At 50.6% G+C, this 27,030-nt stretch overlaps 2 protein-coding genes across 11 annotated transcripts in view; both read left to right on the plus strand.

Moving 5' to 3' along the window:
* Spire2 (spire type actin nucleation factor 2) overlaps positions 1–22,363 on the plus strand; it is a 38,986-nt gene extending 16,623 nt beyond the window's left edge. The window contains exons 3-15 of the mRNA XM_006987417.3: positions 5,437–5,793; positions 8,134–8,214; positions 8,329–8,493; positions 9,167–9,253; positions 9,628–9,751; positions 11,496–11,665; positions 12,163–12,352; positions 14,309–14,424; positions 18,202–18,336; positions 18,504–18,571; positions 19,986–20,013; positions 21,477–21,592; positions 22,016–22,363. Coding sequence (XP_006987479.2) covers positions 5,437–5,793; positions 8,134–8,214; positions 8,329–8,493; positions 9,167–9,253; positions 9,628–9,751; positions 11,496–11,665; positions 12,163–12,352; positions 14,309–14,424; positions 18,202–18,336; positions 18,504–18,571; positions 19,986–20,013; positions 21,477–21,592; positions 22,016–22,247 — 1,869 coding nt within the window. The 3' untranslated portion in view covers positions 22,248–22,363. The remainder of the gene's footprint in view (positions 1–5,436; positions 5,794–8,133; positions 8,215–8,328; positions 8,494–9,166; positions 9,254–9,627; positions 9,752–11,495; positions 11,666–12,162; positions 12,353–14,308; positions 14,425–18,201; positions 18,337–18,503; positions 18,572–19,985; positions 20,014–21,476; positions 21,593–22,015) is intronic.
* Positions 22,364–26,208: 3,845 nt separating this feature from the next.
* Tcf25 (TCF25 ribosome quality control complex subunit) overlaps positions 26,209–27,030 on the plus strand; it is a 31,728-nt gene continuing 30,906 nt past the window's right edge. For 6 of the 10 annotated variants that reach the window (XM_076572259.1, XM_016005956.3, XM_006987420.4 and 3 more), the window contains exon 1: positions 26,211–26,677. In XM_076572259.1, the coding sequence (XP_076428374.1) occupies positions 26,486–26,677 (192 nt within the window). In that variant the 5' untranslated portion in view covers positions 26,211–26,485. Of the gene's footprint in view, positions 26,678–27,030 lie in introns of all 10 variants that reach the window. The other 4 variants (XR_006072295.2, XR_001579671.3, XM_076572261.1 and 1 more) reach the window with 3 other exon arrangements.

Raw genomic sequence — 27,030 nt, forward strand, 5'->3', positions numbered from 1 at the left:
CTGCTGGCCAAAGCCCTGCTGTTTGCCACCCGTCAGGTGTGACCAGCCCCTAGATGTTAGTGCCATGCCCTCTTCCTCTGCATTCAGGGTGTGCCTTGGAAACAGCCTGCTATGACTTTAACCTGCTTAAAGTAGAGATAAAAGTAGGGTGAGGGCAGCCCCGAGGGTGGTCCAGGGCTTTGGTCCACTGTGAACCCTTTCCACCAGTCTTGATGAGTCAGGGGTTGCCTTCCTCAGACCCCTTAGGCTCCAGCGTCTTCTGAGATGTCCCTGTAGGATCCAGAGACCCTTATCTCTTGCCTGACTCTGGCTTTGGCCTGTTATTGCTCTGCCTGCCTCAGGCTCAGATTTCCTGGCATACTTTGCTAGCCAGAAATGAGTGGAGAGGCCACTGGGGCAAGGTAGTACCAGAGAGCGGACAGTCTCCTGATGAGGCTATGGCTCCATCTGCTACGGCAGTGTCCTCTCACCCTAGCAACTGTAACAGAAAACTTAGAGCATAGCACAAACAGGACCAGCTCCAAGGGCTAGCTTGGCCAGCTTCTAGCTGTGATGAAGTGGCCTAGCATCTCTATGCCTCTGTCCCTCTGTGTGTGAGACAGGAGGTTGTGTCAGTGGGTTGTTGAGGTTAAACAGGAAGTTTTACATAGGCTTAGCATAGTGTCTACATAGCAGAGCTGTTATTTTTGTGTGTATGTGCCTTCGATAGTCCTTTCTTTCTTCTGAACAAATATTTTATGTATATGTATGTGTTTGTATTTATTTATCTATTTATTTTGCTTGCATGTATGTCTATGTACTATGTACATACCTGGTACCTGAGGAGGTCATAAGAGGGTGTTGGATCCTCTGTAACTGGAGTTATGGAAAGTTGTGAGCCACCATGCAGGTACTTGAAATTGAACCCAGGTCCTCTGGAGGAGCACCCAATGCTCTTAACCATAGAACCCATCTCTCCAGTCCCAGATAGTCTGTCCAAAGAAGGAAAATATGAAAACCATTCATTCAGTAGTACTGGAGATTGATCCTCAGGTCTTGCATGTGCTAGGTAATATCTCCAGCCTCAGTTTATCTTTTTCAGCAAATCCTACCAGTGTGTGCCACCACAACCGGCTCAGTTTATCTTTTTATTTTGTGATGGGATTTCACTAAATTGTCCAGGCTGGCCTCAGACTTACTCTGTAGTCCAGGAAGGTCTTAAACTTGCTGTCTTCCTGCCTCTGCCTCCTGAGCAGCTGAGATTAACAAGCTGTGTCATCAAATCCTGCCTGTAAGCCTCATATTTATATTTATTTGTTTTAAGACGGGTTTTCATTGTGTAGCCCAGGCTGGCCTCAAGGTTAGGATTTTCTTGCCTCAGCCTCTCAAGTGCTGGGACCACAGGTCTGTGCCACCTCATCCAAATTTATGAAAGTCCTTCGCAACATGAAAGCAAGTGCTATGCAAATGAGGGATACTGTTAATCCCTCTGTGCATTCAGCTATGCTGGCCGCCCATTGCCGTGTTCCCATCTGACTAAACCTAACTGAGGCAGGGGGTTGGTCACTTGGGCTTGAGAATCAAGGTGCAGGCAGCATCTGGGGGTGGGTGAACACAAAACAACATCCTCCAGTGCACCCGCCAGAGCCACTGTCCCCAGGTCATTGATGGTAAGCTGTGAAGACAGGGTTCCTTGCCAAGTGGTATAGAGAAACGCTGAGGTAAGAGGAGTCTGCAGAAAGACCTCAGAGATTCTTGATGTGCTTTTAAAAAAAGAATTACTGAGGCTGGAGAGACGGCTCATCAATTAAGAGTACTGGCTGCTCTCTCGATGATCTGGGTTTGATTCCCAGCATCCACATGGCAGCTCACACTGTCTTTAACTGCAGTCCCTGGGGACCTGGCACCCTATTTTGGCCTCCACAGGCACTGAATGCATGAGATACACAGATACACAGGCAGAACACCCATACACACAAAATAAAATGAAAAAAAAATTAAAGAGTTATTATCAGGCATGGTGAACATGCTTATAATCTTTTGGGAAGTTAAGACAGGAGGCTTTAAACTTTGAGGCCAGCCAAGGCTACATAGCAAGACCCTGTCTCAAAATAAGTATTACGGAGATTTTCAGGAAGCCCAGTCAACTGAAGCACCGAGAGCCTCTCACAGTGAGTTCCCCCAGTCCCCAGGGTCTGCCCCTGTGCCCTCAGTGTCTGCATGCTCCACCACATGCCCTCAGGAGTCTGCATGCTCCATCACATGCCCTCAGGTGTCTGCATGCTCCGTCATATGCCCTCAGGTGTCTGCATGCTCCACCACATGCCCTCCGGAGTGGTTATTGTTTAGAGTGTTTCCTCCCTGCTTTGGTCAGGTTAAATGTATAGACATAGAAAAGTTACATTTCTTTAAAAAGATATGAGGCTGGGTATGGTATGGTGGAGTGTGCCTGCAATTCCAACACTCAGGAGGCTGAAGCAGGAGAATCATAAGTTTGAGGCTAGCTAGAGCTACAGAGATACCCTGTCTCAAATAACAACTAGCTGAGCATAGGCCTGTAGTCCCAGCTCTGGGGAAGAGGAGGTAGGAGGATTAGGAGTAAGCTTCATGAGATACTACCTCAAAAAAACAAACAAATAAAAGCAAACAGAGGGCCTGAAGAGATGGCTTGTCAGCTAAGAACATCAGCTGCTCTTCCAGAGAACGTTGGTACCCACGTGGGTACTCACAAATGATCTGTAACACCAATTCTAGGGGATCTCACGCCCTCTCCTGGCATCTGTGGGTACTGCATGTATGTGGTGCACAGAGGTACAAGCAGGTAAGATACCAATCAATACACAGAAAAATAAAATAAATTAATTGCTTTAAAAAGAAAACCAGGTGGAAGTGGTGCACACCTTTATTCCCAGCACTTGGGAGCCAGAGACAGGTAGATCTCTGTGAGTTCAAGGCCAGACTGGTCTACAGAATGAGTTCCAGGACAGCCAGGGATACACAGAGAAACTCTTGACTCAAAAAACAAAACAAAACAAAAGAAATAAAGAGAAGAAAAATAGTGCTGGAGAGTTGGACCAGAGGTTAAGAGTACTTGTTCTTTCAGAGGACCCAGGTTTCAATGCCTAGTATACACATGACAGCTCACAACTGTCTGTAACTCCCTCTTCAGAGTGTACTAGGCACATACAGGGTACACATGCATGTATTTGGGTAGAATGCTCATACACATAATTTTTCTTTTTAGTCGGGATAGTGGCGCACACCTTTAGTCCCAGCGCTTGGGAGGCAGAGGTAGGCAGATCTCTGTGAGTTGAAGCCAATGTGGTCTGCATAGTGAGTTCCAGGACAGGTAGGTAGAGAGACTCTGACTCAAAAAAACAACCAAACAAACAACAAAGTATAATGAAGTATACTATTTTTCTTTTTGAGACAAGGTCCAACTGTATAACCCTGGCTGGTCTAAAACTTGGGCTGGCCTCAAACTCACTAGCTCCTCTACCTGCTGAGTGCCAGGATTAAAGGTGTGAGCTGTTTGCTCAGCATGACATAATTTGTGTGTGTGTGTGTGTGTGTGTGTGTGTGTGTATGTGTGTGTGTGTACAGATGTCAATTTGTCCTTACAATGATGTGAGTCAGCTGTTACTGTAACAGAGTCCTCTGATAATCAGGTGAGGTTTGGCTGGGAGTGTGGCTCAGTGGTAGAGTGCATACTCAGCCTGCCACGTGGCTCTGGTTCAAGCACCACAAAGGGAGAAGGGCTGTTTTGGCTCACAGTTTCGGAAGTTTCAGTTCATGGCCACATAGTTCTAATGCTTTGGGACTATGGTGATGTAACACATTCATGGCAGGATTTCATGGAGGAGAAGGCTGCTTATCTTTTGGCTGGAAGAAAAGTTGGAGTCCAGTTTCCAATAGCTCCTCCCAGGCCACACCTTCAGTGAGCAGAAGACTTCCCACTCAACACTCACTCACTCCTTCCTTCCTTCCTTCCTTCCTTCCTTCCTTCCTTCCTTCCTTCCTTCCTTCCTTCCTTCCTTCCTTCCTTCCTTCCTTTCGATGGGGTCTAACTATGTAGCCCAGGCTGGTCTGGAACTCACTGTGTAGCACAGGCTGTCCTGGGACACACAGAAATCTGCCCGACTCTGTCTCCCAAATGCTGGGATTAAAGGTGTGCACCATGCCCAACAAGCCTGCCTCTTTCTTAAAAGTTCTACCAGTTCCCAATGGAAGCAAGATGAGAACTAAAGCTTTAACACATGGGCCTTTGGGAGACATCTAAGAATTAAACTCTAGGGCTGGGGTATGATGTGATGGTAGAGTATTCTCATATCATGTGTGAAGGCCTGGGTTTGGTACCCAGCACTGCAAAATAAAAAAATAAAAATAATAAAAAAAGAAACCCCCCAGCCCCCAAAACCCCAGTGGTTAAACAGCATCACAGCAGTGGTCACTGCCGCATCAGCCGGGCCTTTTCCTTTGATTTCAGCCACCCTGTTATATTACACGAGAAGCTAATGCTTAGCTGGGTTATCTCATTCCTAATTATGTTTTGGGGGGTCATACATACTGTGCAGTCAGCACCAGAGTTAAGACAAGTTGTCTCCTTCTACACAAAAGGCATCTTGAGCCTTCCCATCCCAGCTGTGCCCCAGCTCAGGGAGGGGCTACTAACTTCTCTTGCCGTGGATGGGCTCAGCTTGCTTGAGTCATGCTAACGGGACGACACTGTATAACGGTTTTTCGGCTGATCTGTGGTATATGTATGTGTTTGTCTGTTTCCTGTTCTATAGTGCCCCGCTGTGGGCACATACCTGTCCCCACGAAGAGCACATGAGTAGTTTATGAACAATCCTTGGGTGGATGTACTTTTCCATTCTCTGGGTTAAATGCCAGGGAGGGGGGAAGGTGTTGAATCACATGTTCCATGCATATTGATAAGAATTTTCCTGTTTTCTGAAGTGACTATGCTCTTTGGGGGACATCTTTTTAACAGTGGTCCATGTTTTGTTTGTGCTGTGATTCCCCTCTGGCAAAGAGATGTTATTTCTTTTTTTTTTAAATGATTTATTTGTTTTTATTTGATGTATATCAATTGGTGTTTTATCTGCATGTGTGTCTGTGTGAGGGGGTTGGAGCCCCTGGGACTTGAGTTACAGACAATTGTGAGCTGCCATGTGGGTACTGGGAATTGAACCCAGATCCTCGAGAAGAGCAGCCTATGCTCTTAACTGCTGAACCATCTCTCCAACCCCACGAGGTGATATTTCTATATCATCATTATAAGCCTCTGAGAGATTCGCCTGGCTCTGCCTCCCGAGTGCTGGGATTAAAGGTGTGCGCCACCACCGCCCAGCGGCATCTCTGCTTATGATGGAGGGTGCTGCTGGTTGTGGGCCCCAGTGCCCTTGTGGCTTGGAATGCTGTCTCTGCTGACCATATGACATCTCTGTCCCTTAGATGGTGCAGTCCCTGGGCTTCGCTATCTACCGTGCCCTGGACTGGGGCTTAGATGAGAGTGAGGAGCGAGAGCTGAGCCCACAGCTGGAGAGGCTCATCGACCTCATGGCCAACAGTGACTGTGAGGACAGCAGCTGTGGGGCAGCGGATGAGGGCTATGGGGGTCCAGAAGAGGAGGAGGAGGCCGAGGGCGGCCCCCGAGCCGTGCGAACCTTTGCCCAGGCCATGCGGCTGTGCGCTTCGCGCCTGACCGACCCCCATGGCGCACAGGCCCACTACCAGGCAGTGTGCCGAGCTCTTTTTGTGGAGACGCTGGAGCTTCGTGCCTTCCTGGCCCGGGTGAGGGAGGCCAAGGAGGTGAGTGAGATATGGGCTGCAAATGGAAGGGCTGATGCTTGGTGGAGTGAGGGGGATGGATGGGACATGGGGGTGCAAACCGGGTGGGAATGGGGCTAGGGAGGCGATGGGGCCCCATCCTCGGATGTCCAGCAGGGGTTAAGGTCTCTGGTGCCTGACTGCGCCTTCCTGGGAATACCCATAACTTTCCCTCCCCATGCTGGGCAGTGCCCAAAATGTTTCCTACGTTTTTAACTGCATGCCTTCTTTTCCCCGGGTTTTCAGAGAAGGGAATCAGTCAGTGGCCCCTGGCCCTCGCCCCTGTTGCCTCAATTAGCCATTCCCTCCCTGCCCCCTCCTTCATCTCTGCAAAAGGGAGATCTGCTTACTGCTCACTGGCTGGCCTCTCTGAGCCCCAGTTCCTTCTGAAAATGGGATGCTAAAGACGGCCACTTCTCCCCTTGGGGCACCACACAGGCAGGTCCATGGGCTTGGAGACTTGGGGTGGGCTGGTGAGAACCCCTCAGGGCATTTACTGTGCTTGCCACAGTCCTACTTTATTCTTTGGTGGTCTCCTGTCTTACAAATGAGCAGATGCTACCTCTGAGAGTCAGGGTCCCTCAGCCCAGTGTCAGAGCCTGTCTGGGATACAGCCGGCTCCTAAACTGGGTTCCCTCTAGGCTGTCCTGACTTCCCCTGACCCAGAGTCAGGGCTTGGCATCTTGTGACTGGCTCCATTCTTCCTTGGAGGAGAACCATTTTTCCCTTGTGAAGTAGGCTGTCCAGGCCTCTGTGAACATTTCACTGATGATAAAAGGGGCACTGGAAACAGGTCAGGTGAGGGTCAAGTCATTCTCTCTTGCTCAGGTAGCAGAAGTTGATTTTTAAGTTAGTTGATGTTGGTTTCTGGTTCCACCCTGCCCTTTTCTGTGCCGTGTCCCTTTTCCTGTAGCCTAGCAGGGCCATAGCTAGCATCCTGACCCTTGGAGCCTGCATAGGCTTTCAGGGATGTTTGAGTGACGGAATCTGGGACCTAGCTTGAACCCATTGATCCTCACTTGCCACTGTCACATGCCAGTCTTGGGAGGCTCTCCACTTAGCTCCCAGTATTCCGTGCGCCATCCCCACCTTCCCGCTCAGCTCCTCTTCCCTCTCAGCTCCTCCCTGGCGTCTCAGAGACACTCTCTGCCTGTGCTCCCTGTGGCTGGCAGGTGGTCCTTGGGTTTTTGTCCTTCTGTGAACATGGTCTGTTGTGTTGCTCAGATCAATTCCTTACCCAGACAAATGAGCTTTACCAGGAGCACATACCTCTACACTCCATTCCACTGATCCCAGAGACAGTCAGGGGATGGGTGCTGGGGATACAGGGTCCTGGACAGACACACCTGGGCTTGTCTGGGCTGGCGATTTTGGACAGGTGCGTAGGGTCAGGTGTAGCTATTCTAAGTAGGACAGGAGAGCCATCCTCTATGCCCTTTGCCCCAGGAGCCCCACACAATAGTGTGTCTTAACCCAGTTTGGCAAATAGCTTAAGGTGGAAGCCAGGGTAACTGGTTCTGTCTTCACTGGGTCCTGCTGAAGGGCAGATGCTTCTCTACTGTGGGGAGTTAGTGAAAGCAGAAGCCCCAGGCTGCCCTCTAGACCCAGAACCATCAAAGCAGCAAGTCTGGCATCTTTCCCCAAATTCCTAGTTGCCTGAGTCCCTGGCATCTTTCCTGGGCCCTCACCATGATGTTAGCACTCCATATCTGGACGGCCTCCTGCTGGTTAACTCATCCTGGTCATCTGCCTTCATCAATTCTGCCAGTCCTTGAAGACTAACACTTGCCACACTGTGCTGGGCTCCAGACTTAGAACAGCAGCTGAGGAAGCATACACAGCCTCTAAGAGATGGGTTTTGGTGACCTCTAGTATGGGTCGTGCATATAGAGAAGCAGCCACGAGAAAGGGTGGGCTCGTGGGCTCGTGGGCTCGTGGGCTGGCCAGAGTGTCCTGAGTGAACTGAAATCTGGAGGGCAACAGGGAGTCCTTCTCCTTCTGCATCAACCACCTGTGAAGGACAGTGCCTCTCTGAAACATGTGGGTCAGATGGGAGCCAGTGCATGTGGACACTAGGCTCTCACCAGGCCCTGCTCAAGAGAAGCCATTAGAGAGAAGATTAAAAGTTCCCTGTGCCATTCCCAAAGCTATAGTATAGTTTCCTCAGATCTTTCCAAGCTCCGATGCCTGGGCCAGGTGCCTTTGTGACCCCTTTTTAGCTGGCTGAGTGCTAGAGAAGTGCCTCCTGCTAGATGGGATTTGCAGGGTCCTGCTGTGTCCACTCCTCTGCCATTTCTACACTAACTAGACATGTGGTCCCAGATGCTGCAGAAGCTGGGGGAAGATGAGCCACGGGTAGAGAAGCCACTGGCCGAGCTCGACCACCTGGGACACACAGACTGGGTAAGACATGGACCCCTCCTGACCTGGGACAGAGGAGAGCACAATACACCCAGAAAGGTTTGTGCCGGGAGAGCCGTGGGTGCCAGAGCTGAGGCCATTTCTTGTCTGGGTCAGGCCCGGCTCTGGGTCCAGCTCATGCGGGAGCTACGTCATGGGGTGAAACTGAAGAAAGTGCAGGAGCAGGAGTTTAACCCGCTGCCCACCGAGTTCCAGCTCACCCCCTTCGAGATGCTGATGCAGGACATCCGTGCCAGGAACTATAAGCTGCGCAAGGTCATGGTGAGCCCCCGCCCTGTTGTCCTGCACCAGCACCCCTGGCCCTGTTCCCTTCTGCGAGTTCTTACCCTGCTGCCGTCGACTAGTGGCCCTGCCCTCTGTCTCTACTAGCACCCTTGCCCTGTTCCTTGTGCTTGATTGGAGTTTGATGCTCATCTGCAGATATGAATAGGCAGATGTGGAGTTTGATGCTCATCTGCAGATATGAATAGGCAGATGTGGCTGGTTTCCACAGCTCTTGGTTGTATTGGGAATACGGTATAATAATTAGGGAAAGGAGGAGGTTCTTGAGGGTCAGGAGGGACCCTAAGAGCCAGCCACCTTTTCCCAGGTAACACACATATGCATAGCCTTATGTGCACTGGTATCACTCTTCTGACAACCCCTGAGATGGGTCCTACAGCCCCATTTCCTGAAGAGTCTTAGGTTCAGGAAGCTCAGGCTGCTGAGTTTAGGACTCACTAGACCTTGAACGTTGTAGCCACTGCTGGATGTGGCCCACGTATCTGCTGTGTACCTGTTAGAGAAGCCGCTGAGTCCCAGGGAACAGAGGCCATAGGAGGGAAGCTGGCTGTGAAGACGAGGTTGTAGTCAGGGCTGTGTGAGCCCCTCCTGGTCACCCTTACACCAGCAGTTGGCCCTTGCGAGCTCAGGGTGACCCTGCTCCTCCTGGCAGGTTGATGGGGACATCCCTCCCAGAGTGAAGAAGGATGCACACGAGCTCATCCTGGACTTCATCCGCTCTCGGCCCCCACTAAAGCAGGTACCAGCTCTGCACTTCCTCCTCTGGAGATTGTGGGCCCTGCCGCTCTCCTGTGACTAACCCGGGAGGTGTCTTGTCACCTCCACTTTCTGAGGGAGGCCATTGAGGGCTCTTTTGCCTGTTGGCTGGATGGCTGGACATGATCTCTGGCATAGGGCTTCTGGGTCTGTGTCTTCTTCCTCTTGGGGAGAACTTTTAGCCATTTTTACACCTCACGCCAGGTGTGCACAAAGCCTCCCTGGCTAGTGCTTCCTTCTGAGGTGCCGAGAGGTAGCACTGAGTCTCCCGGACTACTCCAGCATGTCCCTCCTCTAGAGCGGGCCCGTGTCACCACCTGCCTCCCCTTCCCACTTAGTGTGTCATGTCGGCGGCAGGTCTCGGAGAGACGGCTTCGCCCTATACCACAAAAGCAGAGAACGCTGCATGAGAAGATCCTGGAGGAAATCAAGCAGGAACGGAGGCTTCGTCCAGTAGGGGCCCAGCACCTGGGTGCCCGTGGTGAGTAAGGGCGGGGGTGAGTGATGGGGAGAAGACATCCCCTGTGGGCCTTGCTGGGGCTACTGATCAAATCTGAGGACTGTTAGCCCCGAGAGTCCTGTATGGGTAGAGGACCCAGGACCCCTTAATTTTTTTTTAACTGTAGACTTAGAGGAGTTATAATGGCCTTGTGAAGTGAAATAAGGCTGTCCTCTAGGTTTTGATCAGATTTTGCCTTTATATGTTGTTATAGTGGATGACAGATCTCAACATTTGGGAGTCAAATGAAATAAAAGTCAAGTTTCTAAGTAACTGGAAGCCAGACATACATTCAGATATTTGAGACTTGTTCTTCCTTGCAAAATAAGGATGGTGAACTTCACCCCTGCTTCTGCCAGGCCTTTGGGAGGCTAGGCGGCTCTCCTCTTTAGCTAGAGCTACTCACTGTTAACTGGCTCAGCAGCCTTCGGTTTCCCCTTCTAAGTGGAGAATTAAACCAAGTGGTTGGTGCTCAGGAAGCTGTTCACTTCCATGTTGGCCTTCTTTCCGTCCTCTCCACTCACGGCCCATGTCTGCCCTGGCCTCCTCGTCCTCCTCACTCACGGCCCATGTCTGCCCTAGCCTCCTCGTCCTCCTCACTCACGGCCCATGTCTGCCCTGGCCTCCTCGTCCTCCCCACTCACTGTCCACTGCTGCCCTGGCCTCCTCGTCCTCCCCACTCACTGTCCACGTCTGCCCTGGCCTCCTCGTCCTCCCCACTCACTGTCCACGTCTGCCCTGGCCTCCTCGTCCTCCCCACTCACTGTCCACTGCTGCCCTGGCCTCCTCGTCCTCCCCACTCACTGTCCACTGCTGCCCTGGCCTCCTCGTCCTCCCCACTCACTGTCCACTGCTGCCCTGGCCTCCTCGTCCTCCCCACTCACTGTCCACGTCTGCCCTGGCCTCCTCGTCCTCCCCACTCACTGTCCACTGCTGCCCTGGCCTCCTCGTCCTCCCCACTCACTGTCCACTGCTGCCCTGGCCTCCTCGTCCTCCCCACTCACTGTCCACTGCTGCCCTGGCCTCCTCGTCCTCCCCACTCAATGTCCACTCCTGCCCTGACCTCCTCGTCCTCCCCACTCACTGTCCACTGCTGCCCTGGCCTCCTCGTCCTCCTCACTCAATGTCCACTGCTGCCCTGGCCTCCTCATCTCCCCACTCACTGTCCACTGCTGCCCTGGCCTCCTCGTCCTCCTCACTCAATGTCCACTGCTGCCCTGGCCTCCTCATCTCCCCACTCACTGTCCACTGCTGCCCTGGCCTCCTCGTCCTCCCCACTCACTGTCCACGTCTGCCCTGGCCTCCTCGTCCTCCTCACTCACTGTCCACTGCTGCCCTGGCCTCCTCGTCCTCCCCACTCACTGTCCACGTCTGCCCTGGCCTCCTCGTCCTCCCCACTCACTGTCCACTGCTGCCCTGGCCTCCTCGTCCTCCCCACTCACTGTCCACTCCTGCCCTGGCCTCCTCGTCCTCCCCACTCACTGTCCACTGCTGCCCTGGCCTCCTCGTCCTCCCCACTCACTGTCCACCCCTGCCCTGCCCTTCCACATCCTTCCCTGTTCCTGCCCTGCCTCCTTGTCTTCCTTGCTCATCACCCACTCTGGCTTCGTGCTCCTCCCCTCCCTGCCCCACACCCACCCTTGTCCTGGTCTCCTTGCCTTAGCTGCTCACTTCCTCCCCCTCTCCACTCACCATCCACCTCTGCCTTTGTTTTTCCTGCCTTCAGGGTTTGGTTCTCTGCCCTGCATCCTCAATGCCTGCTCTGGGGACATCAAGTCCACTTCCTGCATCAACCTGTCTGTCACAGACGCTGGGAGTGGAAGCCAGCGTCCACGGCCCCGGGTCCTGCTTAAAGCCCCCACCTTAGCTGAGATGGAAGAAATGAACACGTCTGAGGTCAGAGAATAGAGGTTCTTCCAAAGATCATGCTGATGGGGCTGGGAAAGGCTTAACGGGACAGGGGTCTGTTTGGTAAGTTATTTTCTTCTTGTGGCCGGAGGAATAGCCTGAGTAGCCCTCCGTCAGCGTGAGAAGCTGTTCCCAGTGAGGACCTCAGGCCCATTAGAATGGAAGATGTCCTCAGTGCTGGCCATCTCAGAGGGCTCAGCCTTCTCCAGAACTGTCGTCTCCAGGGTTTTCAGGAAGACCTCAGGGAATGGTTTGACTATAGAGACACTTGCCATGAACTGTCCAGAAGATATGAGCTAGCGATATGTAGAGGACAGTGCAGGGTCTTGGTGGGCTCAGTTAGCACTCCTGGATCCACTGCCTTGGTCCAAGGATGAGCAAGAGGTGCTGGAGGCAGTGGTCAGAACTAGAGGCAGTGGTCAGGGTGGGGCAGCGGTCGGGAGGGGGTGGCAGTCTGGAAGGAGCTGTGCCTGGTGTGCTTTCAGGAAGAAGAGTCCCCCTGTGGAGAGGTGACCCTGAAGCGGGACCGCTCTTTTTCGGAGCATGACCTAGCTCAGCTTCGGAGTGAGATGGTCTCTGGTTTGCAGTCAGTTGCTCAGCCCCCAGGAGGGATGGAGCCACCTCGGGCCAGAGCGGGCAGCATGCACTCCTGGAGACCCAGCACCCAAGACCAGGGTAAGTCTTCACACCGGCTGCTCTTTTCATTTCCATGGACTCGGTGTTGCTGCCTCACATCTTCCTGGAGCAGGCAGGTACCCACGGTGTGTAGCTTGTGCCTGCAAGGATAGTGCTGAGTCTCTCACCACCTAAAGCACGCATCCCTGCTTTCAGTGGAGGTTTTTTTGTTTTGTTTTAAAAACCAGCTAACCAACTCATATTCATAGCAAAACATTTCTGCATCCTTAGGGGGTGGAGAGATGGCTCTGTGGTTAAGAGTACTTGCTGCTCTTGCAGAGTATGATTCCCAACACTCACATGGTGACTTATAACCATCTCTAATTCCAGTTACAGGGAATCCAGTGCCCTCCTCTGGCCTCTGTGGGCACCAGGCATACAAGTGGTACACATACATATACTCATACACATAGAATAAAAATAAGTAAATCAGGCCAGGTTTGGTGGTGCACACATTTGATCTCAGCACTTGGGAGGCAGAGGCAGATGGATCTCTGAGTTCATGGCCAGCCTGTTCTACAGAGCGAGTTCCAGGATGGCCAGGGATATACAGAGAAACCCTGTCCTGAAGAGAGAAGAAAAAAAAAAAAAGAAGACGAAGAAAGGAAGAAAGCTAAGTAAATCTTTTTAAAGAGAATTCAGCCGGGCGGTGGTGGCGCACGCCTTTAATCCCAGCACTCGGGAGGCAGAGCCAGGCGGATCTCTGTGAGTTCGAGGCCAGCCTGGGCTACCAAGTGAGCTCCAGGAAAGGCGCAAAGCTACGCAGAGAAACCCTGTCTCGAAAAACCAAAAAAAAAAAAAAAAAAAAAAAAGAGAATTCAAATTCTCATGATTCTGTTCCATAGGGATAATTGTTAGTGGTGGTATCCTGAGATGTAATAAGGAGGCTGGCATCTCTTTCTTTCTTTTTTCTGTGCACAGCTGGGCTCTTGAAGCACCTGACCTGTCACCAGCCACTGTCCTCCACCAGAGGACTCAAGCTAGAAATAACCCCTCTGGCCTGGGTGCACAGGGTTAGTCCCATCAGTCAGTGACTGGACTTACATCAAGAGCTGTCAGTGTTAGAAATGGGTCTGGGGTCCCAAGAACATGACCATACAATCCAGAGGGTTTGGGCAAGCCAGAACATTTCAGTTCTGCAGGAGGCTGCACGGCCATGTCAAATCAAGAGGCGACCCCAGTGAGCTTTTAGTTCTTCTTCTTCTTTCTTTTTGTGTGTGTTGTTTTGTTTTGTTTTTCAAGACAGGGTTTCTCTGTGTAACAGTCCCAGCTGTCCTGGAACTTGCTCTGTAGACCAGGCTGGCCTCACACTCAGAGATCTGCCTGCCTCTGCCTCCTGAGTGCTAGGATTAAAGATATGGGCCACCACACCAGGCTCAGTTTTTATTTCTAAAGGAGTCCTGTGCCTCTGAGTGGTCAGAGCTTGGTCTCATGCTCTTGCATGATTGGCTAATTTAAAACGACAGTTGATGAGCAGAATGCAATGTCCAGCACAGAGTGCAACCCTGAGCATATGTTTTGATATCAGGAAGTACAAACTCTGGCAGAATGTGGGTTTCTGTCATGTAGCTTCCTTACAAAATTTTAAAAGTAATTTAAAATTTTTAACTTAATCTTTATCTTACGAGTATGGGTGTTTTTTGCATGTGTGTGTGTGTACCATGTTTGTGTATGTCTGTGTATCACATGGATGCCTGGTACCTGCTGAGGTCAGAGGAGGGTTTTGGATTCCTTGGAATTGGAGTCACAGATGTTGTGATCCACCATGTAGGTGCTGGGAATTGAACCTGGTTCTTCTGCAAGAATAAGCGCTCTCAACCACAGAACCAACTCGAACTCTTTCGGCTTGACTTTAGCTCGTTCCCTCTCCCCACTGGGACATACATGCTGTCCCATTGTCCACGTGGCACAGCACTCCTGCCGGGTGGTCCCAACGGGTCTGTGTTTTCTCTCCAGTTTTCTGTCCTGTGAGTGGCCAGTCCCAGCCTTACCTCGGCTCCGCCTTGCCCAGCAGCTTGAGCTCAGCAGATAAACCGGAGGCCTCTGCACCAGATACCAGACACCTGTGGCTGGTAAGTGACAGGGTAGGTTGCCCTGGATGGCCTCTTCAGCATCATCTTTATCCTTTCACTAGCCTGATGCTCAAGAGAGAGATAGGCAGCATTCCTCAGGATGTGACTGGCTTTGTCTTTGAGGGTACCAGGGTCCAGTTCCCTGTATCTGGGGAGATTGCTCTTTGCTGCCACTTGCTGGTGCACATTGGTACTGCGACCCCAAACCCAGAGACTTGTCTTTCAACCATTTGCCCCTGGCCTAAAGTGCTCTTTGTTCAATTCCAAGGGTGGTCAGGATAATGAACCCTGAATTGTGGGATTTGAGGGCAATACAGTGTTGCAGGGAGTGTGCTGTTGGCTGAGACTTTGACATGCTGGTTCCTATCAGCTATGAGTTTTGTGTTTGTGTGAAGAACTGATACTCTGCCTTGGAGCCCTGTCTTGGGCCTGAATTTCACTGTGCAGATTTATCAAATGAAGTAACAGGTAAAAGCCGATGATAGCCTACAGGGCATCCTACATGTGTGTGAAGGGAGATTAACTGTGGGGTGACACCATCATCTCATGAGGCTTGGATTAAAACATGTTAAAATGCTTTAAAAAGTGTAAGTTCTATGTAAGAATAAGGCTATTTGTTTATTTGAGTACTTTGCCTGCATGTATGTCTGTGCACCATGTGCGTGCCTGGTGCCTGCCAAGGTCAGCAGGCATCAGATCCCCTGGAACTGTCATTCCAGATGAGAGTGAGCCAATCTGTGGGTTCTGGGAACTGAACCTGAGTCCCTCTGAGAGAACAGTGAGTGATGCTAACTCCTGACCCATTGCTCCAGCACCCTCATTAACTTTAATTGAAAGGTAATGTCCATATGGTGGAATGAGAGAATGCCTTCAAAAAGTTGCCATTTAACTTATACACACATATACACACACATAAGATTAATACATGTTAAGGAACTGTTTTTAGCTGGACAGTAGTGGCGCATGCCTTTAGTCCCAGCACTTGGGAGGCAGAGGCAGGTGGATCTCTGTGAGTTCAAGGCCAGCCTGGTCTACAAAGTGAGTTCCAGGATAACTAGGGCTATACAGAGAAACCATGTCTCAAAAAACAAAAACAAAACAAACAAAAAAAATGACTTCTCAATTTGGCAACTTAAAATATTAAACATTCTCTGGCTGGAGAGATGGCTCAGAGGTTAAGAGCACCATCTGCTCTTCTAGAGGTCATGAGTTCAATTCCCAGCAACCATATGGTAGCTCACAACCACCTATAATGAGATCTAGTGCCCTCTTCTGGCATGCATGTAGGCAAAACACTATATACATAATAAATAAATAAATCTTAAAAAAAATAATAAACATTCTCTTACAGTTTCTGAGCATTAAAATTTCAGAAGCGCCGGGCGTGGTGGCGCACGCCTTTAATCCCAGCACTCGGGAGGCAGAGGCAGGCGGATCTTTGTGAGTTCGAGGCCAGCCTGGGCTACCAAGTGAGCTCCAGGAAAGGCGCAAAGCTACACAGAGAAACCCTGTCTCGAAAAAACCAAAAAAAAAAAAAAAAAAAAAAAAAAAAAAAAAAAAAAAAAAAAAAAAAAAAATTTCAGAAGCATCAGCTCTTAAAAACACACTTATTCATTTGTTTTTTACTTATTTGTCATATGTGTTTGGATGTTTTGTCTGCATGAAAGTCTGTGCACCACATGCATGCCATGCCTGTGAGACCAGAAGAGGTGGGTTAGATTCTCTGGGACTGGAGTTACAGATGGTTGTGAGCCACCATATGGGTGCTAGGAATTGAACCTGGGTCCCCTGGAAGAATAGCCAGTGTTCTTATCTACTGAGCCATCTCTCCAGCTCCTTTATTTTTATTTTTGAGACAGTCTCATGTTCTACCTCAGGTTGGCCTGGAGCAAATTATGTAGCCCATGTTGGCCTGGAACAAATCACGTAGCCTAGGCTAGCTTCAAACTTGCTTTGCTCTACTTCTGCCTCAGAAACAATTTAACTAGGGGGTATGGCTAGTGTCTCCCAGAGGTTTCAGGTAGAATATAAACTGGGATTGCATACTATGGCAGCTGAAAGCCACAGCATATTTTATGACCAAGTGTCTGCATTGACACACTCTCACTATGCACTGCAAGTGTTAACAAGTCTAACCATTTCTTTGTTTGTTTTTCGAGACAGGGTTTCTCTGTGTGGCTTCAGAGCCTGTCGTGGAACTTGCTCTGTAGACCAGGCTGGCCTTGAACTCACAGAGATCCGCCTGCCTTTGTCTCCCGAGTGCTGGGATTAAAGGCGTGTGCCACCACCACCACCACCACCACCACCACCACCACCACCACCACCACCACCACCACCACCACCACCACCTGGCCCATCTAACCATTTCTTAAGGCTAGAAAATTAAGGACCATTTCTTGTTCAAGGAAGGAAGGGGCATGTTTTAAAATTCCTCAAGTCCCACAGTAGCCTTTCAGTTCTGGGATCTCAAAAAGTACTTTCTGAAAGTTAGGCTATCAAAATCAGAGAACCTGGTGGCCTTTAGTTCTGCCCTAGCCACTGAGAGGTAGCTGCTAACCTCTGCATTGGACATGGGAACTCCTGACTGTAAATACTAACAATAGAAAGACGCTGGAAGTCCTGGGGCCTCAGATCCTGTGGGACATGCAGAAATGCCCGGTGCTGTTCCAGGATTAAGTAGCCCTGCACAGGGCTACCAATGCACATCCTAGAAAAAACATCCAGTTACCATCCTTATGGCACCCAGAATGCTGTTCCCCATCTGCCTCCACGAACAAGAGCTAGTGTTTTGAGTTCTGTGTTCCTGGTACCATGTTAAGAATTGTATGTTGGGGCTGGAGAGATGGCTCAGAGGTTAAAAGCACTGCTTGGTCTTCCAAAGGTCCTGAGTTCAATTCCCAGCAACCACATGGTGGCTCACAACCACCTGTAATGAATTCTGGTGCCCTCTTCTGGCCTGCAGGGATATGTGCAGCCAGAACACTGTATACATAATAAATAAATAAAAAATTAAAAAAAAAAAAAAAAAAAAAAAAAAAGAATTGTATGTTGAGGGTTTGGGGATTTAGCTCAGTGGTAGAATGCTCGCCTAGCAAGCGCAAGGCCCTGGGTTCGGTCCTCAGCTCTGGGGAAAAAAAAAAAACAAAAGAATTGTATGTTGAGCCGGGCGGTGGTGGTACACACCTTTAATCCCAGTACTCTGGAGACAGAGCCAGGCGGATCTTTGTGAGTTCGAGGCCAGCCTGCTCTACAGATCGAGATCCAGGAAAGGCACCAAAACAAAACAAAACAAAAATAAAGAATTGTATGTTGTATTGCCTCAAGGGAGCTGAAGCAGCCCCATTTTACAGAAAAAATAGGCTTAGAAGGTTTAGTGTCTAGTCTTATGCCACACACTAGTAAGGTTAAACCAGGATCACTCACCATAATGCCAGTAGGGCAGATGATTCCCAGGGCTTCTGGGGACAGTACAGATCAGGGGCAGAGCGGGGTGGGCAGATTCAGTGGAGAAGGCTGGAGCCATGGTGTGTGTTTGCAAGCAGGAGATGGAGTTTTCTGGCATGGGGTCAGTGAGGACAAGGGATGGGGTCCTGGGGCCCTGGCACTGGGGAACCTTGCTACATCAGCAGGGCCTCCTTGAAGCAGATCCAGCCCCCGGTAGTGAGTGAGCTGATTCACATACTTTAGTAGTAGCCAGGTTATTTGGACTGAGACCAGGTAACTGTGGGATCCCCGGGATGTTGAGCAAGCAGGATCCTACCTCCCCTTTGCCCCCAGGAGTTCAGCCACCCTGTGGAGAGCTTGGCTCTGACTGTGGAGGAGGTGGTGGATGTGCGCCGGGTGCTGGTGAAGGCAGAGATGGAGAAGTTTCTTCAGGACAAGGAGCTCTTTAGCAGCCTTAAGAGGGGGAAGGTGAGACTTGGATGCCCTGGGCAGCAGGGCAGGGCTGTTCTCAGCAACAGAGGGTGGCACCAGGTGTCTGGGTGCTTGGGTAGAAGCCCCAGGCAAGCGCTTGTTGGGACTGGGCTTGGACTCCAGCGGCCTTCCATAGCCACGCTCTAACCTCGCCTCTCCCGCAGATCTGTTGCTGCTGCAGAACCAAGTTTCCCCTGTTCTCCTGGCCGCCGACCTGTCTGTTCTGCAAGAGGTGAGCCTTTGTCAGCAGACAGACTAACAAGGGGGAGGCTTCACCACACCCAGCCAATTCAGTCTTTTCTTCTTCCTTCCTGTTATCCCCAACCCCCAAGACAGGGTCTCACTGGCCTCAAACTCATGACCTGCCTGCTTTAGCTGCTTAAGTAGCAGAGACTGTAGGTTAGTGCCACCATGCTTTGTTTAGGTTAAATTTATTTATTTATATTTGTTTGGTTGGTTTTGTTTTGTTTTACTATGGAGCCCTGGAACTCACTATGTAGACTAGGGAAGGAACCCATAGAGATCTGCCTGCCTTTGCCTCCAAAGAGCTGGGATTAAAGGCACATGCCACCACATCTGGCTTAGGTTAAATTTAAATAGTGAAGGGACACCCATGTTTAGCCAAGATGGGGTAACTTCCACTTTCTGGCTGAAACAGCCCCAAACAATCAATCAAAGGTTTTTAAACAACAGTCTTTAAGACACTGGGCACAGGCAGCTGAAGGAGGCAGATAAGGGAGCTTGTGCTGGCCTTGGGAGTTTCTGCTCACCAACTGGAGCTGGAGCAGGAGGCCGGGGCACTGGAGATCTTAGAAAGGGGTTAGGAGAGGAGAGAGCAGCAGAGAGATCTGGAGATGCCTCTGAGATGTCCTTGAGCACGGAGCAGGCATGCGAAAGGAAGAACAAAGCTTGGAAAAGAACTAGCCTCATCCTAATCCTAAAGCATGGATTGTCAAAATGCAGCCCCTCACTACGTCTCCCTGCTTATTCTGAGAATGAAAGTTTTTTTGTTTTGATTTGTTTCAAGACAGGGTTTCTCTGTGTAGTTTTGGAGCCTGTCCTGGAACTCGCTCTGTAGACCAGGCTGGCCTCAAACTCACAGAGATCCACCTGCCTCTGCCTCCCCAGTGCTGGGATTAAAGGCGTGTACCACCACTGCTCGGCTAGGGTTGAATTTTTTACAAGAGGGAATTGGTTTTTGTTTTCTTTTTAATGAGACAGGACCTCACTATATAGCTTAGGCTAGCCTCAAACTCAATCCTCCAGCCTCAGTGCTAGAACTATAGGTTTGTGTCACCACACCTGGCAGGCATTTACTTCTGAAATTGGATGTGGGAACTTTAAAATGCTAATTGCTATATAAAGCTGAACATCTTACTGAAAGCCATTCTACTTAGATGGTGCTTCTATGGTGAAAGGCAGAAGATACTCCCCAGAGAGATAGGAGGCAGAGGTAAATGAATGTGCTCCAGGAAGACGAAAGATTCCGGAGTAAAGTGAAGGTGAAGTACTGAGTGACCAGGGATGTGGCCAAAAGCAAGGCTGACTGACTCAGATGTGTGCAGCAGACAGGGAAGGCAGGAGGAGGGTGTTTTCCTTCCTAGGCCTTCCTGACACTGATCCTGCTTTCTCTCTGTTCCTTCCAGAGCTGTGTGCACTTCCTGCAGTGTGAAGGTGAGGATTCAGGGAACCGTCAGGTCTCGGTGATGTGGGATAGGGATACTGCTGTTTCCAATTGAACGTGTTGGACAGTCGCCCTCTTATGAGGCATTTCATCCATTCCCCTCTAAGAATCTGTTCTTACACTTCTCAAGACTGCAATTAGTGTATTTGCTTGTAAGATACATAAAGTCTAGGCTGGCTTTAAACTCTCTATGTATCTGAGGATGACTTTGAACTCCAGTTCCTCCTGTCTCTGCCTTCCACGTGCTGGAATTACAGGAAGGACCATACACTAGACAGTTTGTTTTATTTTGTTGTTTGTTTGGTGTTTCTTTTAGGCAGGGTCTCACTATGTAACCCTAGCTGATCTGGAACTCACTATGTCTGGCCAAGACTACAGTTTCTTAAAACACTCATAGGTAGTATTTTCTTTTATATTTTTGAGACAAGGTCTTGCTATGTATAGCACTGGCTGGCCTGGAACTGGCTATGTAGAGCAAATTTGCTTTGAACTCAGAAATATGCCTGCCTCTGCCTTGAGTACTAGGATTATATGTGTGCACCACTGTGCCCAGTCCTCATAAGTAGTCTTAAATCTTGTTTTTAAGGTGATAGAGAGGTGGCTTAGAAGTTAAGAGCACTTGCTGCTCTTGCAGAGGACCTGGGTTTGGTTCCCAGAACTTACATGACAGCTAACAAGTTTGTAACTCCAGTTCCAGAAGATCTGACACTCTCTTCTGTCTCCCAAGGGCACTGCATGCGCATAGTGCACAGACATAAATGCACACCAAACACCCATACACATAAAGGAAAAATAAATAAGTAAAACATTTTTTTTTTTTTTTTTGGTTTTTCGAGACAGGGTTTCTTTGTGTAGCTTTGCGCCTTTCCTGGAACTCACTTTGGAGACCAGGCAGGCCTCGAACTCACAGAGATCCGCCTGGCTCTGCCTCCCGAGTGCTGGGATTAAAGGCGTGCGCCACCACCGCCCGGCTAAGTAAAACATTTTAACAGTTTTTAAGTATTCTATGTGAGTAGGCTGGAGACCCACAGCTTTTCTCTCGCCTAAAAAAAAATCCTCCTTTTGACATGAGAAAGCTTTCAGCAAGACCATGTTGCATTTTGGATGCTAGCTTCCACTCAGAGGTAAAGGACAGAAGCCCTTGGAAGTGTACTGACCGTCATGCCTCAGCACAGAGAGAGGAACCTACTTTTCTCAAATTCTCTAATCTGTCCCTGTGAAATACTGGTTGTGTGCAGAACCTAAAATTACACCCATTGTGGCATAAAAGAGTTCCCAAACCCTAAGAAGTTACAGTTTGGATGAGCATGAAATGTAGTTGGGGTGTGATGAGGGAGGAGCCTATGCTGGGCCATCAGATGAGTGTATGGGGTGCCACCTTGGGTCTCTAGGCCCCCAGGGGTGCTTGGATGGTTGGTGAGGAACTTTGTCCACATTCTTCCCTGTGTTGCAGATGAAGATGCCTTCTAAGAAGTGTGCACACATCCCTGTCTACACACTCGGCTTTGAGAGTCTTCAGAAGGTGCCAACTACCAAAGCCACACCAATGCTGAGGAGAGATGCCTTCCAGTATGTTCTGTTGCCTTGTTGCTGGCTGGTATCCTATGGTAGCGAGGAACTGAAAATAACCAGGAAACTAGGGCAGGTGCCTATGGCACAGTGAGGATTCCTCCAAGGGACAGTCAAGTCACTTGGCAGGGCTCTGGAGGCAGCATTGTAGGGAACTGAGCTTGGGTGGTCTGGGCTCAGGCCTTCAGTGCCAGGTGAGGAAGAGCCTCTGCAGGGATGCACATTGCCAGGTGTGCTCAGTCAGACTCCTGTGGATAAGTCATGGGAAGGAGAGAAGAGGCAGCAGGCAGCTTGGAGGGGTGACTGCAGACATAAAAAGCAAGGTTTGGGATTTTGGAGTAGCAGGACAAGGCCTCTAGAGGATCCTGGCCTAAATTGGGTTCTCTCTTCTCATGGTTCTCTCCTGGCATCTCTCTATCCTAGATCCCTGCAAGGACCAAAGTGGCGGAGCGTAGAGGAGGAGTTCCCCCACATCTATGCCCATGGCTGTGTCCTGAAGGATGTCTGCAGTGACTGCACCAGCTTCGTGGCTGATGTAGTATGCTCCAGCCGCAAGAGTGTGGATGTCCTCAATGCCACTCCACAACGCAGCCAACGCAGCCGCCAGACCCAGTCCCTCTATATCCCCAACACCAGGACTCTCAACTTCCAATGACTGTTGTGATGGCCACCCTGCTCCCCATCCTGGAACACAGCTGCCATCAACCCCCTTGCGCATGTACATATATACATATATAGATATTTATAATATATATACAGCCTATATATTTATATTTATATACATTGTCTCTTTGCCCTACAGTTCATTTAGGGCCAAGCTTACTCCAGAAACCTTCCCTCTTCCTTACCTCTCAGGAATCCTTGGAAAGGCTGGAAGGGATTGGGGAATGGAGGAAGGGCAGCTTTTCTGCCCCATACCTTGGTTCTCTTCAGTAGTGAGCATACAGCAGGGTCTGTTCCCTGGGTGGACAGGGCAACTCGGTTCTCAGGTGAACCTAGGTATGAAGTCCACCTGTCCTTTAGGGTGCTCAAGCAGCAGAGGTACCTGGGAGGTCTCTGAGTGTGTGGGATTCTGCTGGGAGGAAGCCAAGCTTGCTCTTGGTCCCTTGCTAGCATCATGTGACTTTTCCTGGGGAGATATGAACGGACATCTCTTCACCCCAGATAGGTCACTACAGACCAAAGGCCCACTCAAGTCTAGCCTGATGAACCAGTGAGTTCTCTGAGATTATGGTAACACGGTGAGGGGTTACTTACAGGAACGTAAGTGACTCTCAAATAGTTGCGTCACCCCTAAGCCCCTACCCCAGCATAGGTGACAACTCATGAAAGGTGCATCGCTGTAATTCACACCCCCAGCCGATTTTCTACTTCCTATACCAAGACAATGGTGCAGCTGGGTGTAGGGGCTGTGGGGGCTGGAATCTCCTGTGAGGGCTTGGTGACCTGCTTCCTACCGGGCAGGGACTGTTAATAACCCTATAACCATTATCATAGACCTCCACATCAGGATATTGTTATTTATTTTACAGCTATGGTTGCAGGCCAGTGTAGTCTGTAGGTCAGTGCAGCTGCTCAGCTGCATGATGGTGATGGTTATGTTCATTAAACCCAGAGGCAACACCTACACCTGAACTTGGGAGGGGCCTGTGCTAAGCACCCTGCCTGCTTGCATGCGCCCAAGAGGTGGGTCTTGTCATCACCAAACCTTACAGATTAGGAAACAAAGCTTCAGTGAGGTAAAGAGATTTGACTGCTTATCTCAGAACATGCCAGAATTTCTACTGAAGCCTGTTAACTGAGGCCTCCTGGCTGACTGCAGGCTCTCACACCCCGCTTAGGACTAGAAGAAGCACCAAAGGCACGTGACTGTGACAGATGGATCTGTGGGAGTTATCTTTGAAATTAGAACACCCAATAAAAGCAGCTAGCTCCCAACACTTGTCTGAGCACTTCGTAGACTGCCTTTGTATTTTGTCTTCTAAATTTAAAAAGATATGTTTATGTTATGCGGGGTTGTTTTGCATTAATTTATGTGCACTGCCTTCGTGCAGGAGCCCAGGGAAGCTATCAAAGCGGAGTTGTGAGAGCCATGTGGGTGCCAGGAACTGAACTCAGGTCCTTGGCTTCAGCGGCAAGCACCCTTAACCACTGGGCCATCTCTCCAGCCCTTTGCTTTGTTTTAAAAGAACAGGCAGAGAGGGTCAGGAATTACTACTGACACTCAACTAGCAATAAAAACACTCATGTTTAACTGAGTATGGAAGGGTCACATTTGTTATCCCAGCACTTGGGGATTAGAGTCAAGAAGATCATTAAGTTGAGCCTAGTCTGGCTACATAGCATGTTCCAGAGAGGTCTGAGCTACCTAGTGAACTCTCAGACAAGAAAACCCGCCTGCTTATGTAGGGCTCTCCTGGAAACTACAATTGCTGATATACAGACTCAAAAGCAGCCACATACCCAGCTCACACTCCCAAACCCGGGGGTACCCAGTTTCTGATCCCCACATAACACTTACAAATGAAAGCAATAAAGCCCATCCCGGGAAACAGCCACGCTGAGCTGAGGGGTGGTGCTTACGGGTTGTATCGTTCCCTACAACTGCTTCCTGAGGCTGCCTAGGCAGGAGAGCAGCTTGTGCTCTGTCTTCTCATTGTCATTGGGGTTGCTGGTCTCTTCCAAACAGTGGGCTGCATATCAGCCCACGGAACCAGCCTCAGCCTCATCTATTGGAGACTGCGTCAAACAGAGTGGCTTAGAACCGAACTTTCCTTAAGGACCGATCTGCAGCAGTTCAGGGAAGACCAACTCCCAGGCTGGGCCTGATGCATCCTTCAGTGTCCGAAACCTCTCTCAGGAGAAGCAGTTCCAGACGGAGAGCTCCCGTTTTATTCATAGGTGAGGCTACCGGCCTGGGTAAGCCGGTCACATCACTTGATCATGGATGACACAGAAGCTAGCCTAGTCCTGAATAGTCAGACTAGACATGAGGCTGGTGTGCTGAGCCTGATGTGGGAGAGGCTGGAACTTATGACAGTGACAGGGGCTGGGGGTGGGGGGCCACCTTGAGACCGCAGCGATGGGCCATCAACTTTGAAGCACCTAGCATAGTGTGGGCAGAGCAGCTACTGAGCATTCAACCTAGGGAGGAACCAAGATCCCTGGGGGAGGCAGGCTCATGGACAGTGGATTCACAGCAGAGTTGGAACTATGGGATGCTGCCCTGCCCGCCTTTTCTGTCCTTGCAAATAGCCTACCTTGTTTGGACTTTGGGAGTCACATGAAGGGAAACTGAGGTTCTCTCTGGGTTGCTTATTAAGTCAATTTCTTCACCTGTAAAGGGATATCTATCTCCCAAGATGAGACTCTAGAACATGCCTGGCCTGGTGCAACAGTGACGGCTGTCCCCACACCCACACTGCCCTCTTCTCTACTCTCAAGGTGGGAAAGGGTCCAACCCAACACCAGTTTATCTTACATTTGTACTTTGGAGGTCCTCAAGTCTGGCTTGTCTAGGAAATTTTTTTCAAAAGTATAAAAAACTGGGCCTGGACATGGCACAGCTTTGTAATCCTGGACTTTTCTGAGGCAGGATCCCTGTGAATTCATGGGCAGCCTGGTCTACATCGCAAGTTTTAGGTCAGCCAGGGATTCACAGCAAGATCTTGGTTTTTTTTTTTTGTTTTTTTTTTTTCTTTTCTTTTTTTTTTTTTTTTGGTTTTTCGAGACAGGGTTTCTCTGTGTAGCTTTGCGCCTTTCCTGGAACTCACTTGGTAGCCCAGGCTGGCCTCGAACTCACAGCGATCCGCCTGGCTCTGCCTCCCGAGTGCTGGGATTAAAGGCGTGCGCCACCACCGCCCGGCTAGATCTTGGGTTTTTTATTTGTTTTGTTTTTCAGAGACAGGGTTTCTCTGTGTAGCCCTGGCCGTCCCGGAACTCTGTAGACCAGGCTGGCCTCGAACTCACAGAGATCCACCTGCGTCTGCCTCCTGAGTGCTGGGATTAAAGGAGTGTGCCATTACTGCCCGGATCTTGGGGTTTTGTTTTAAAGAAAGAAAAAAAAAAAAGAGCCAGATCTGTGCAGAGGGTCCCTACATCCCTACTGTGAAAACCTTCCTGAATTAGAATTCACGTAGGGCTGGCCACCTTGACTTCGGACCACCGATCCACACCTAGACAGCTATTCCTCAGCCAACACCATCATAACACGAGCATCCCCTGTTGTGTTCACGACAGTAAAAAGCAATTCCTAGTACCTAAATCGGTTCCGTGCACCTCATGGAGAGGAGATATGCAGGAATCTGCATATTGAATAAGCTCCTCGGTTTAGACTTTATTAAGGCGGAAACTGTCCCTTTGCAGTCTACTACAATGTGGAGGTGGGGAACATCAGACGGTCGCATGGGTGGGCTACGCAGAGAGGGGTTCGGGACTGCGTCCGTCGCTCCTGTCATATCAGAACAGTCTCTTTGCCCGGGGACCCTTGCAGCATGTGCACCTGTTCTCACTCCCTCCTCACCTGGCCCCACCTAAAAGCCCTCCTGCCCCGCCCGCCAGCCCCAGGAATCGCGTCAGTGGCTTGCAGCGTTCTGAGCCTGCGCGTCCCCGCCCGCGTCACAGCCGGTTGTCTGCAACCCTGACACCTCGAAAGCCGAAGAAATACCGCACTACCGCCGGTGCAACGCCGCGGCTAGGGCCCAACTCTCGCGAGAACTCCCTGGGGCACCCTCGCACCTTCTCTGACTCCACGGGTAATTGGGAGGAAGTTCCGGAGAGCCGCTGCGCGCAAACGCGACACGCCAACCTTGCGCCAGCGCGCCGCAAGTGCGCAGGCGCCGCCGCTCTGCTGCTCTTCCTCGTCCCTCTGCCTACAGCAGGCTGTCGGGTCCTATGTCGCGCCGGGCCCTCCGGAGGCTGAGGGGGGAACAGCGCGGCCAGGAACCCCTAGGGCCCGACGCCTTGCAGTTTGCCCTCCTTGATGACGATGACGCGGAGGAAGAGGGACCAAAACAAGGGTTGGGTGGCCGGCGCCCCGGGGGCGCAGGGAAGGAAGGCGTCCGTGTCAACAACCGGTTCGAGCTGGTGAGGAGCTGGGCAACCCGAGGGGACCGGTGTGGGAGGCATGACGTCATGCGAAGGGGCATAAAGTTGAGTCTAGACTGCAGGCGAGTGGGCGGAGTGAAGGGCCTGCGCTGCATCGGGGAAGGCGGGTCTTGAGCAGGGTAGGTGGGGTGACGAGGCAGTGCTGAAGAGCCAGTCGGGGTGGTGTCGAGGGGCGGGGTTCCCTTCCTAGATTGAGGGGAAGGTGGGATAAAATGCTGAGCGAAGGGGCTATTAAAGGATTCGGGGGGTGGGGGCTGCTGTCAAGGGGCTGAGTGACAGAACTTCGCTGCAGTCCAGGGCGTGTCTCCGGCCAGTGTCGAGAGGCGTGGTGT

This window comes from Peromyscus maniculatus, chromosome 5 (assembly GCF_049852395.1).
Source record: "Peromyscus maniculatus bairdii isolate BWxNUB_F1_BW_parent chromosome 5, HU_Pman_BW_mat_3.1, whole genome shotgun sequence".
NCBI classification, from domain to species: domain Eukaryota; kingdom Metazoa; phylum Chordata; class Mammalia; order Rodentia; family Cricetidae; genus Peromyscus; species Peromyscus maniculatus.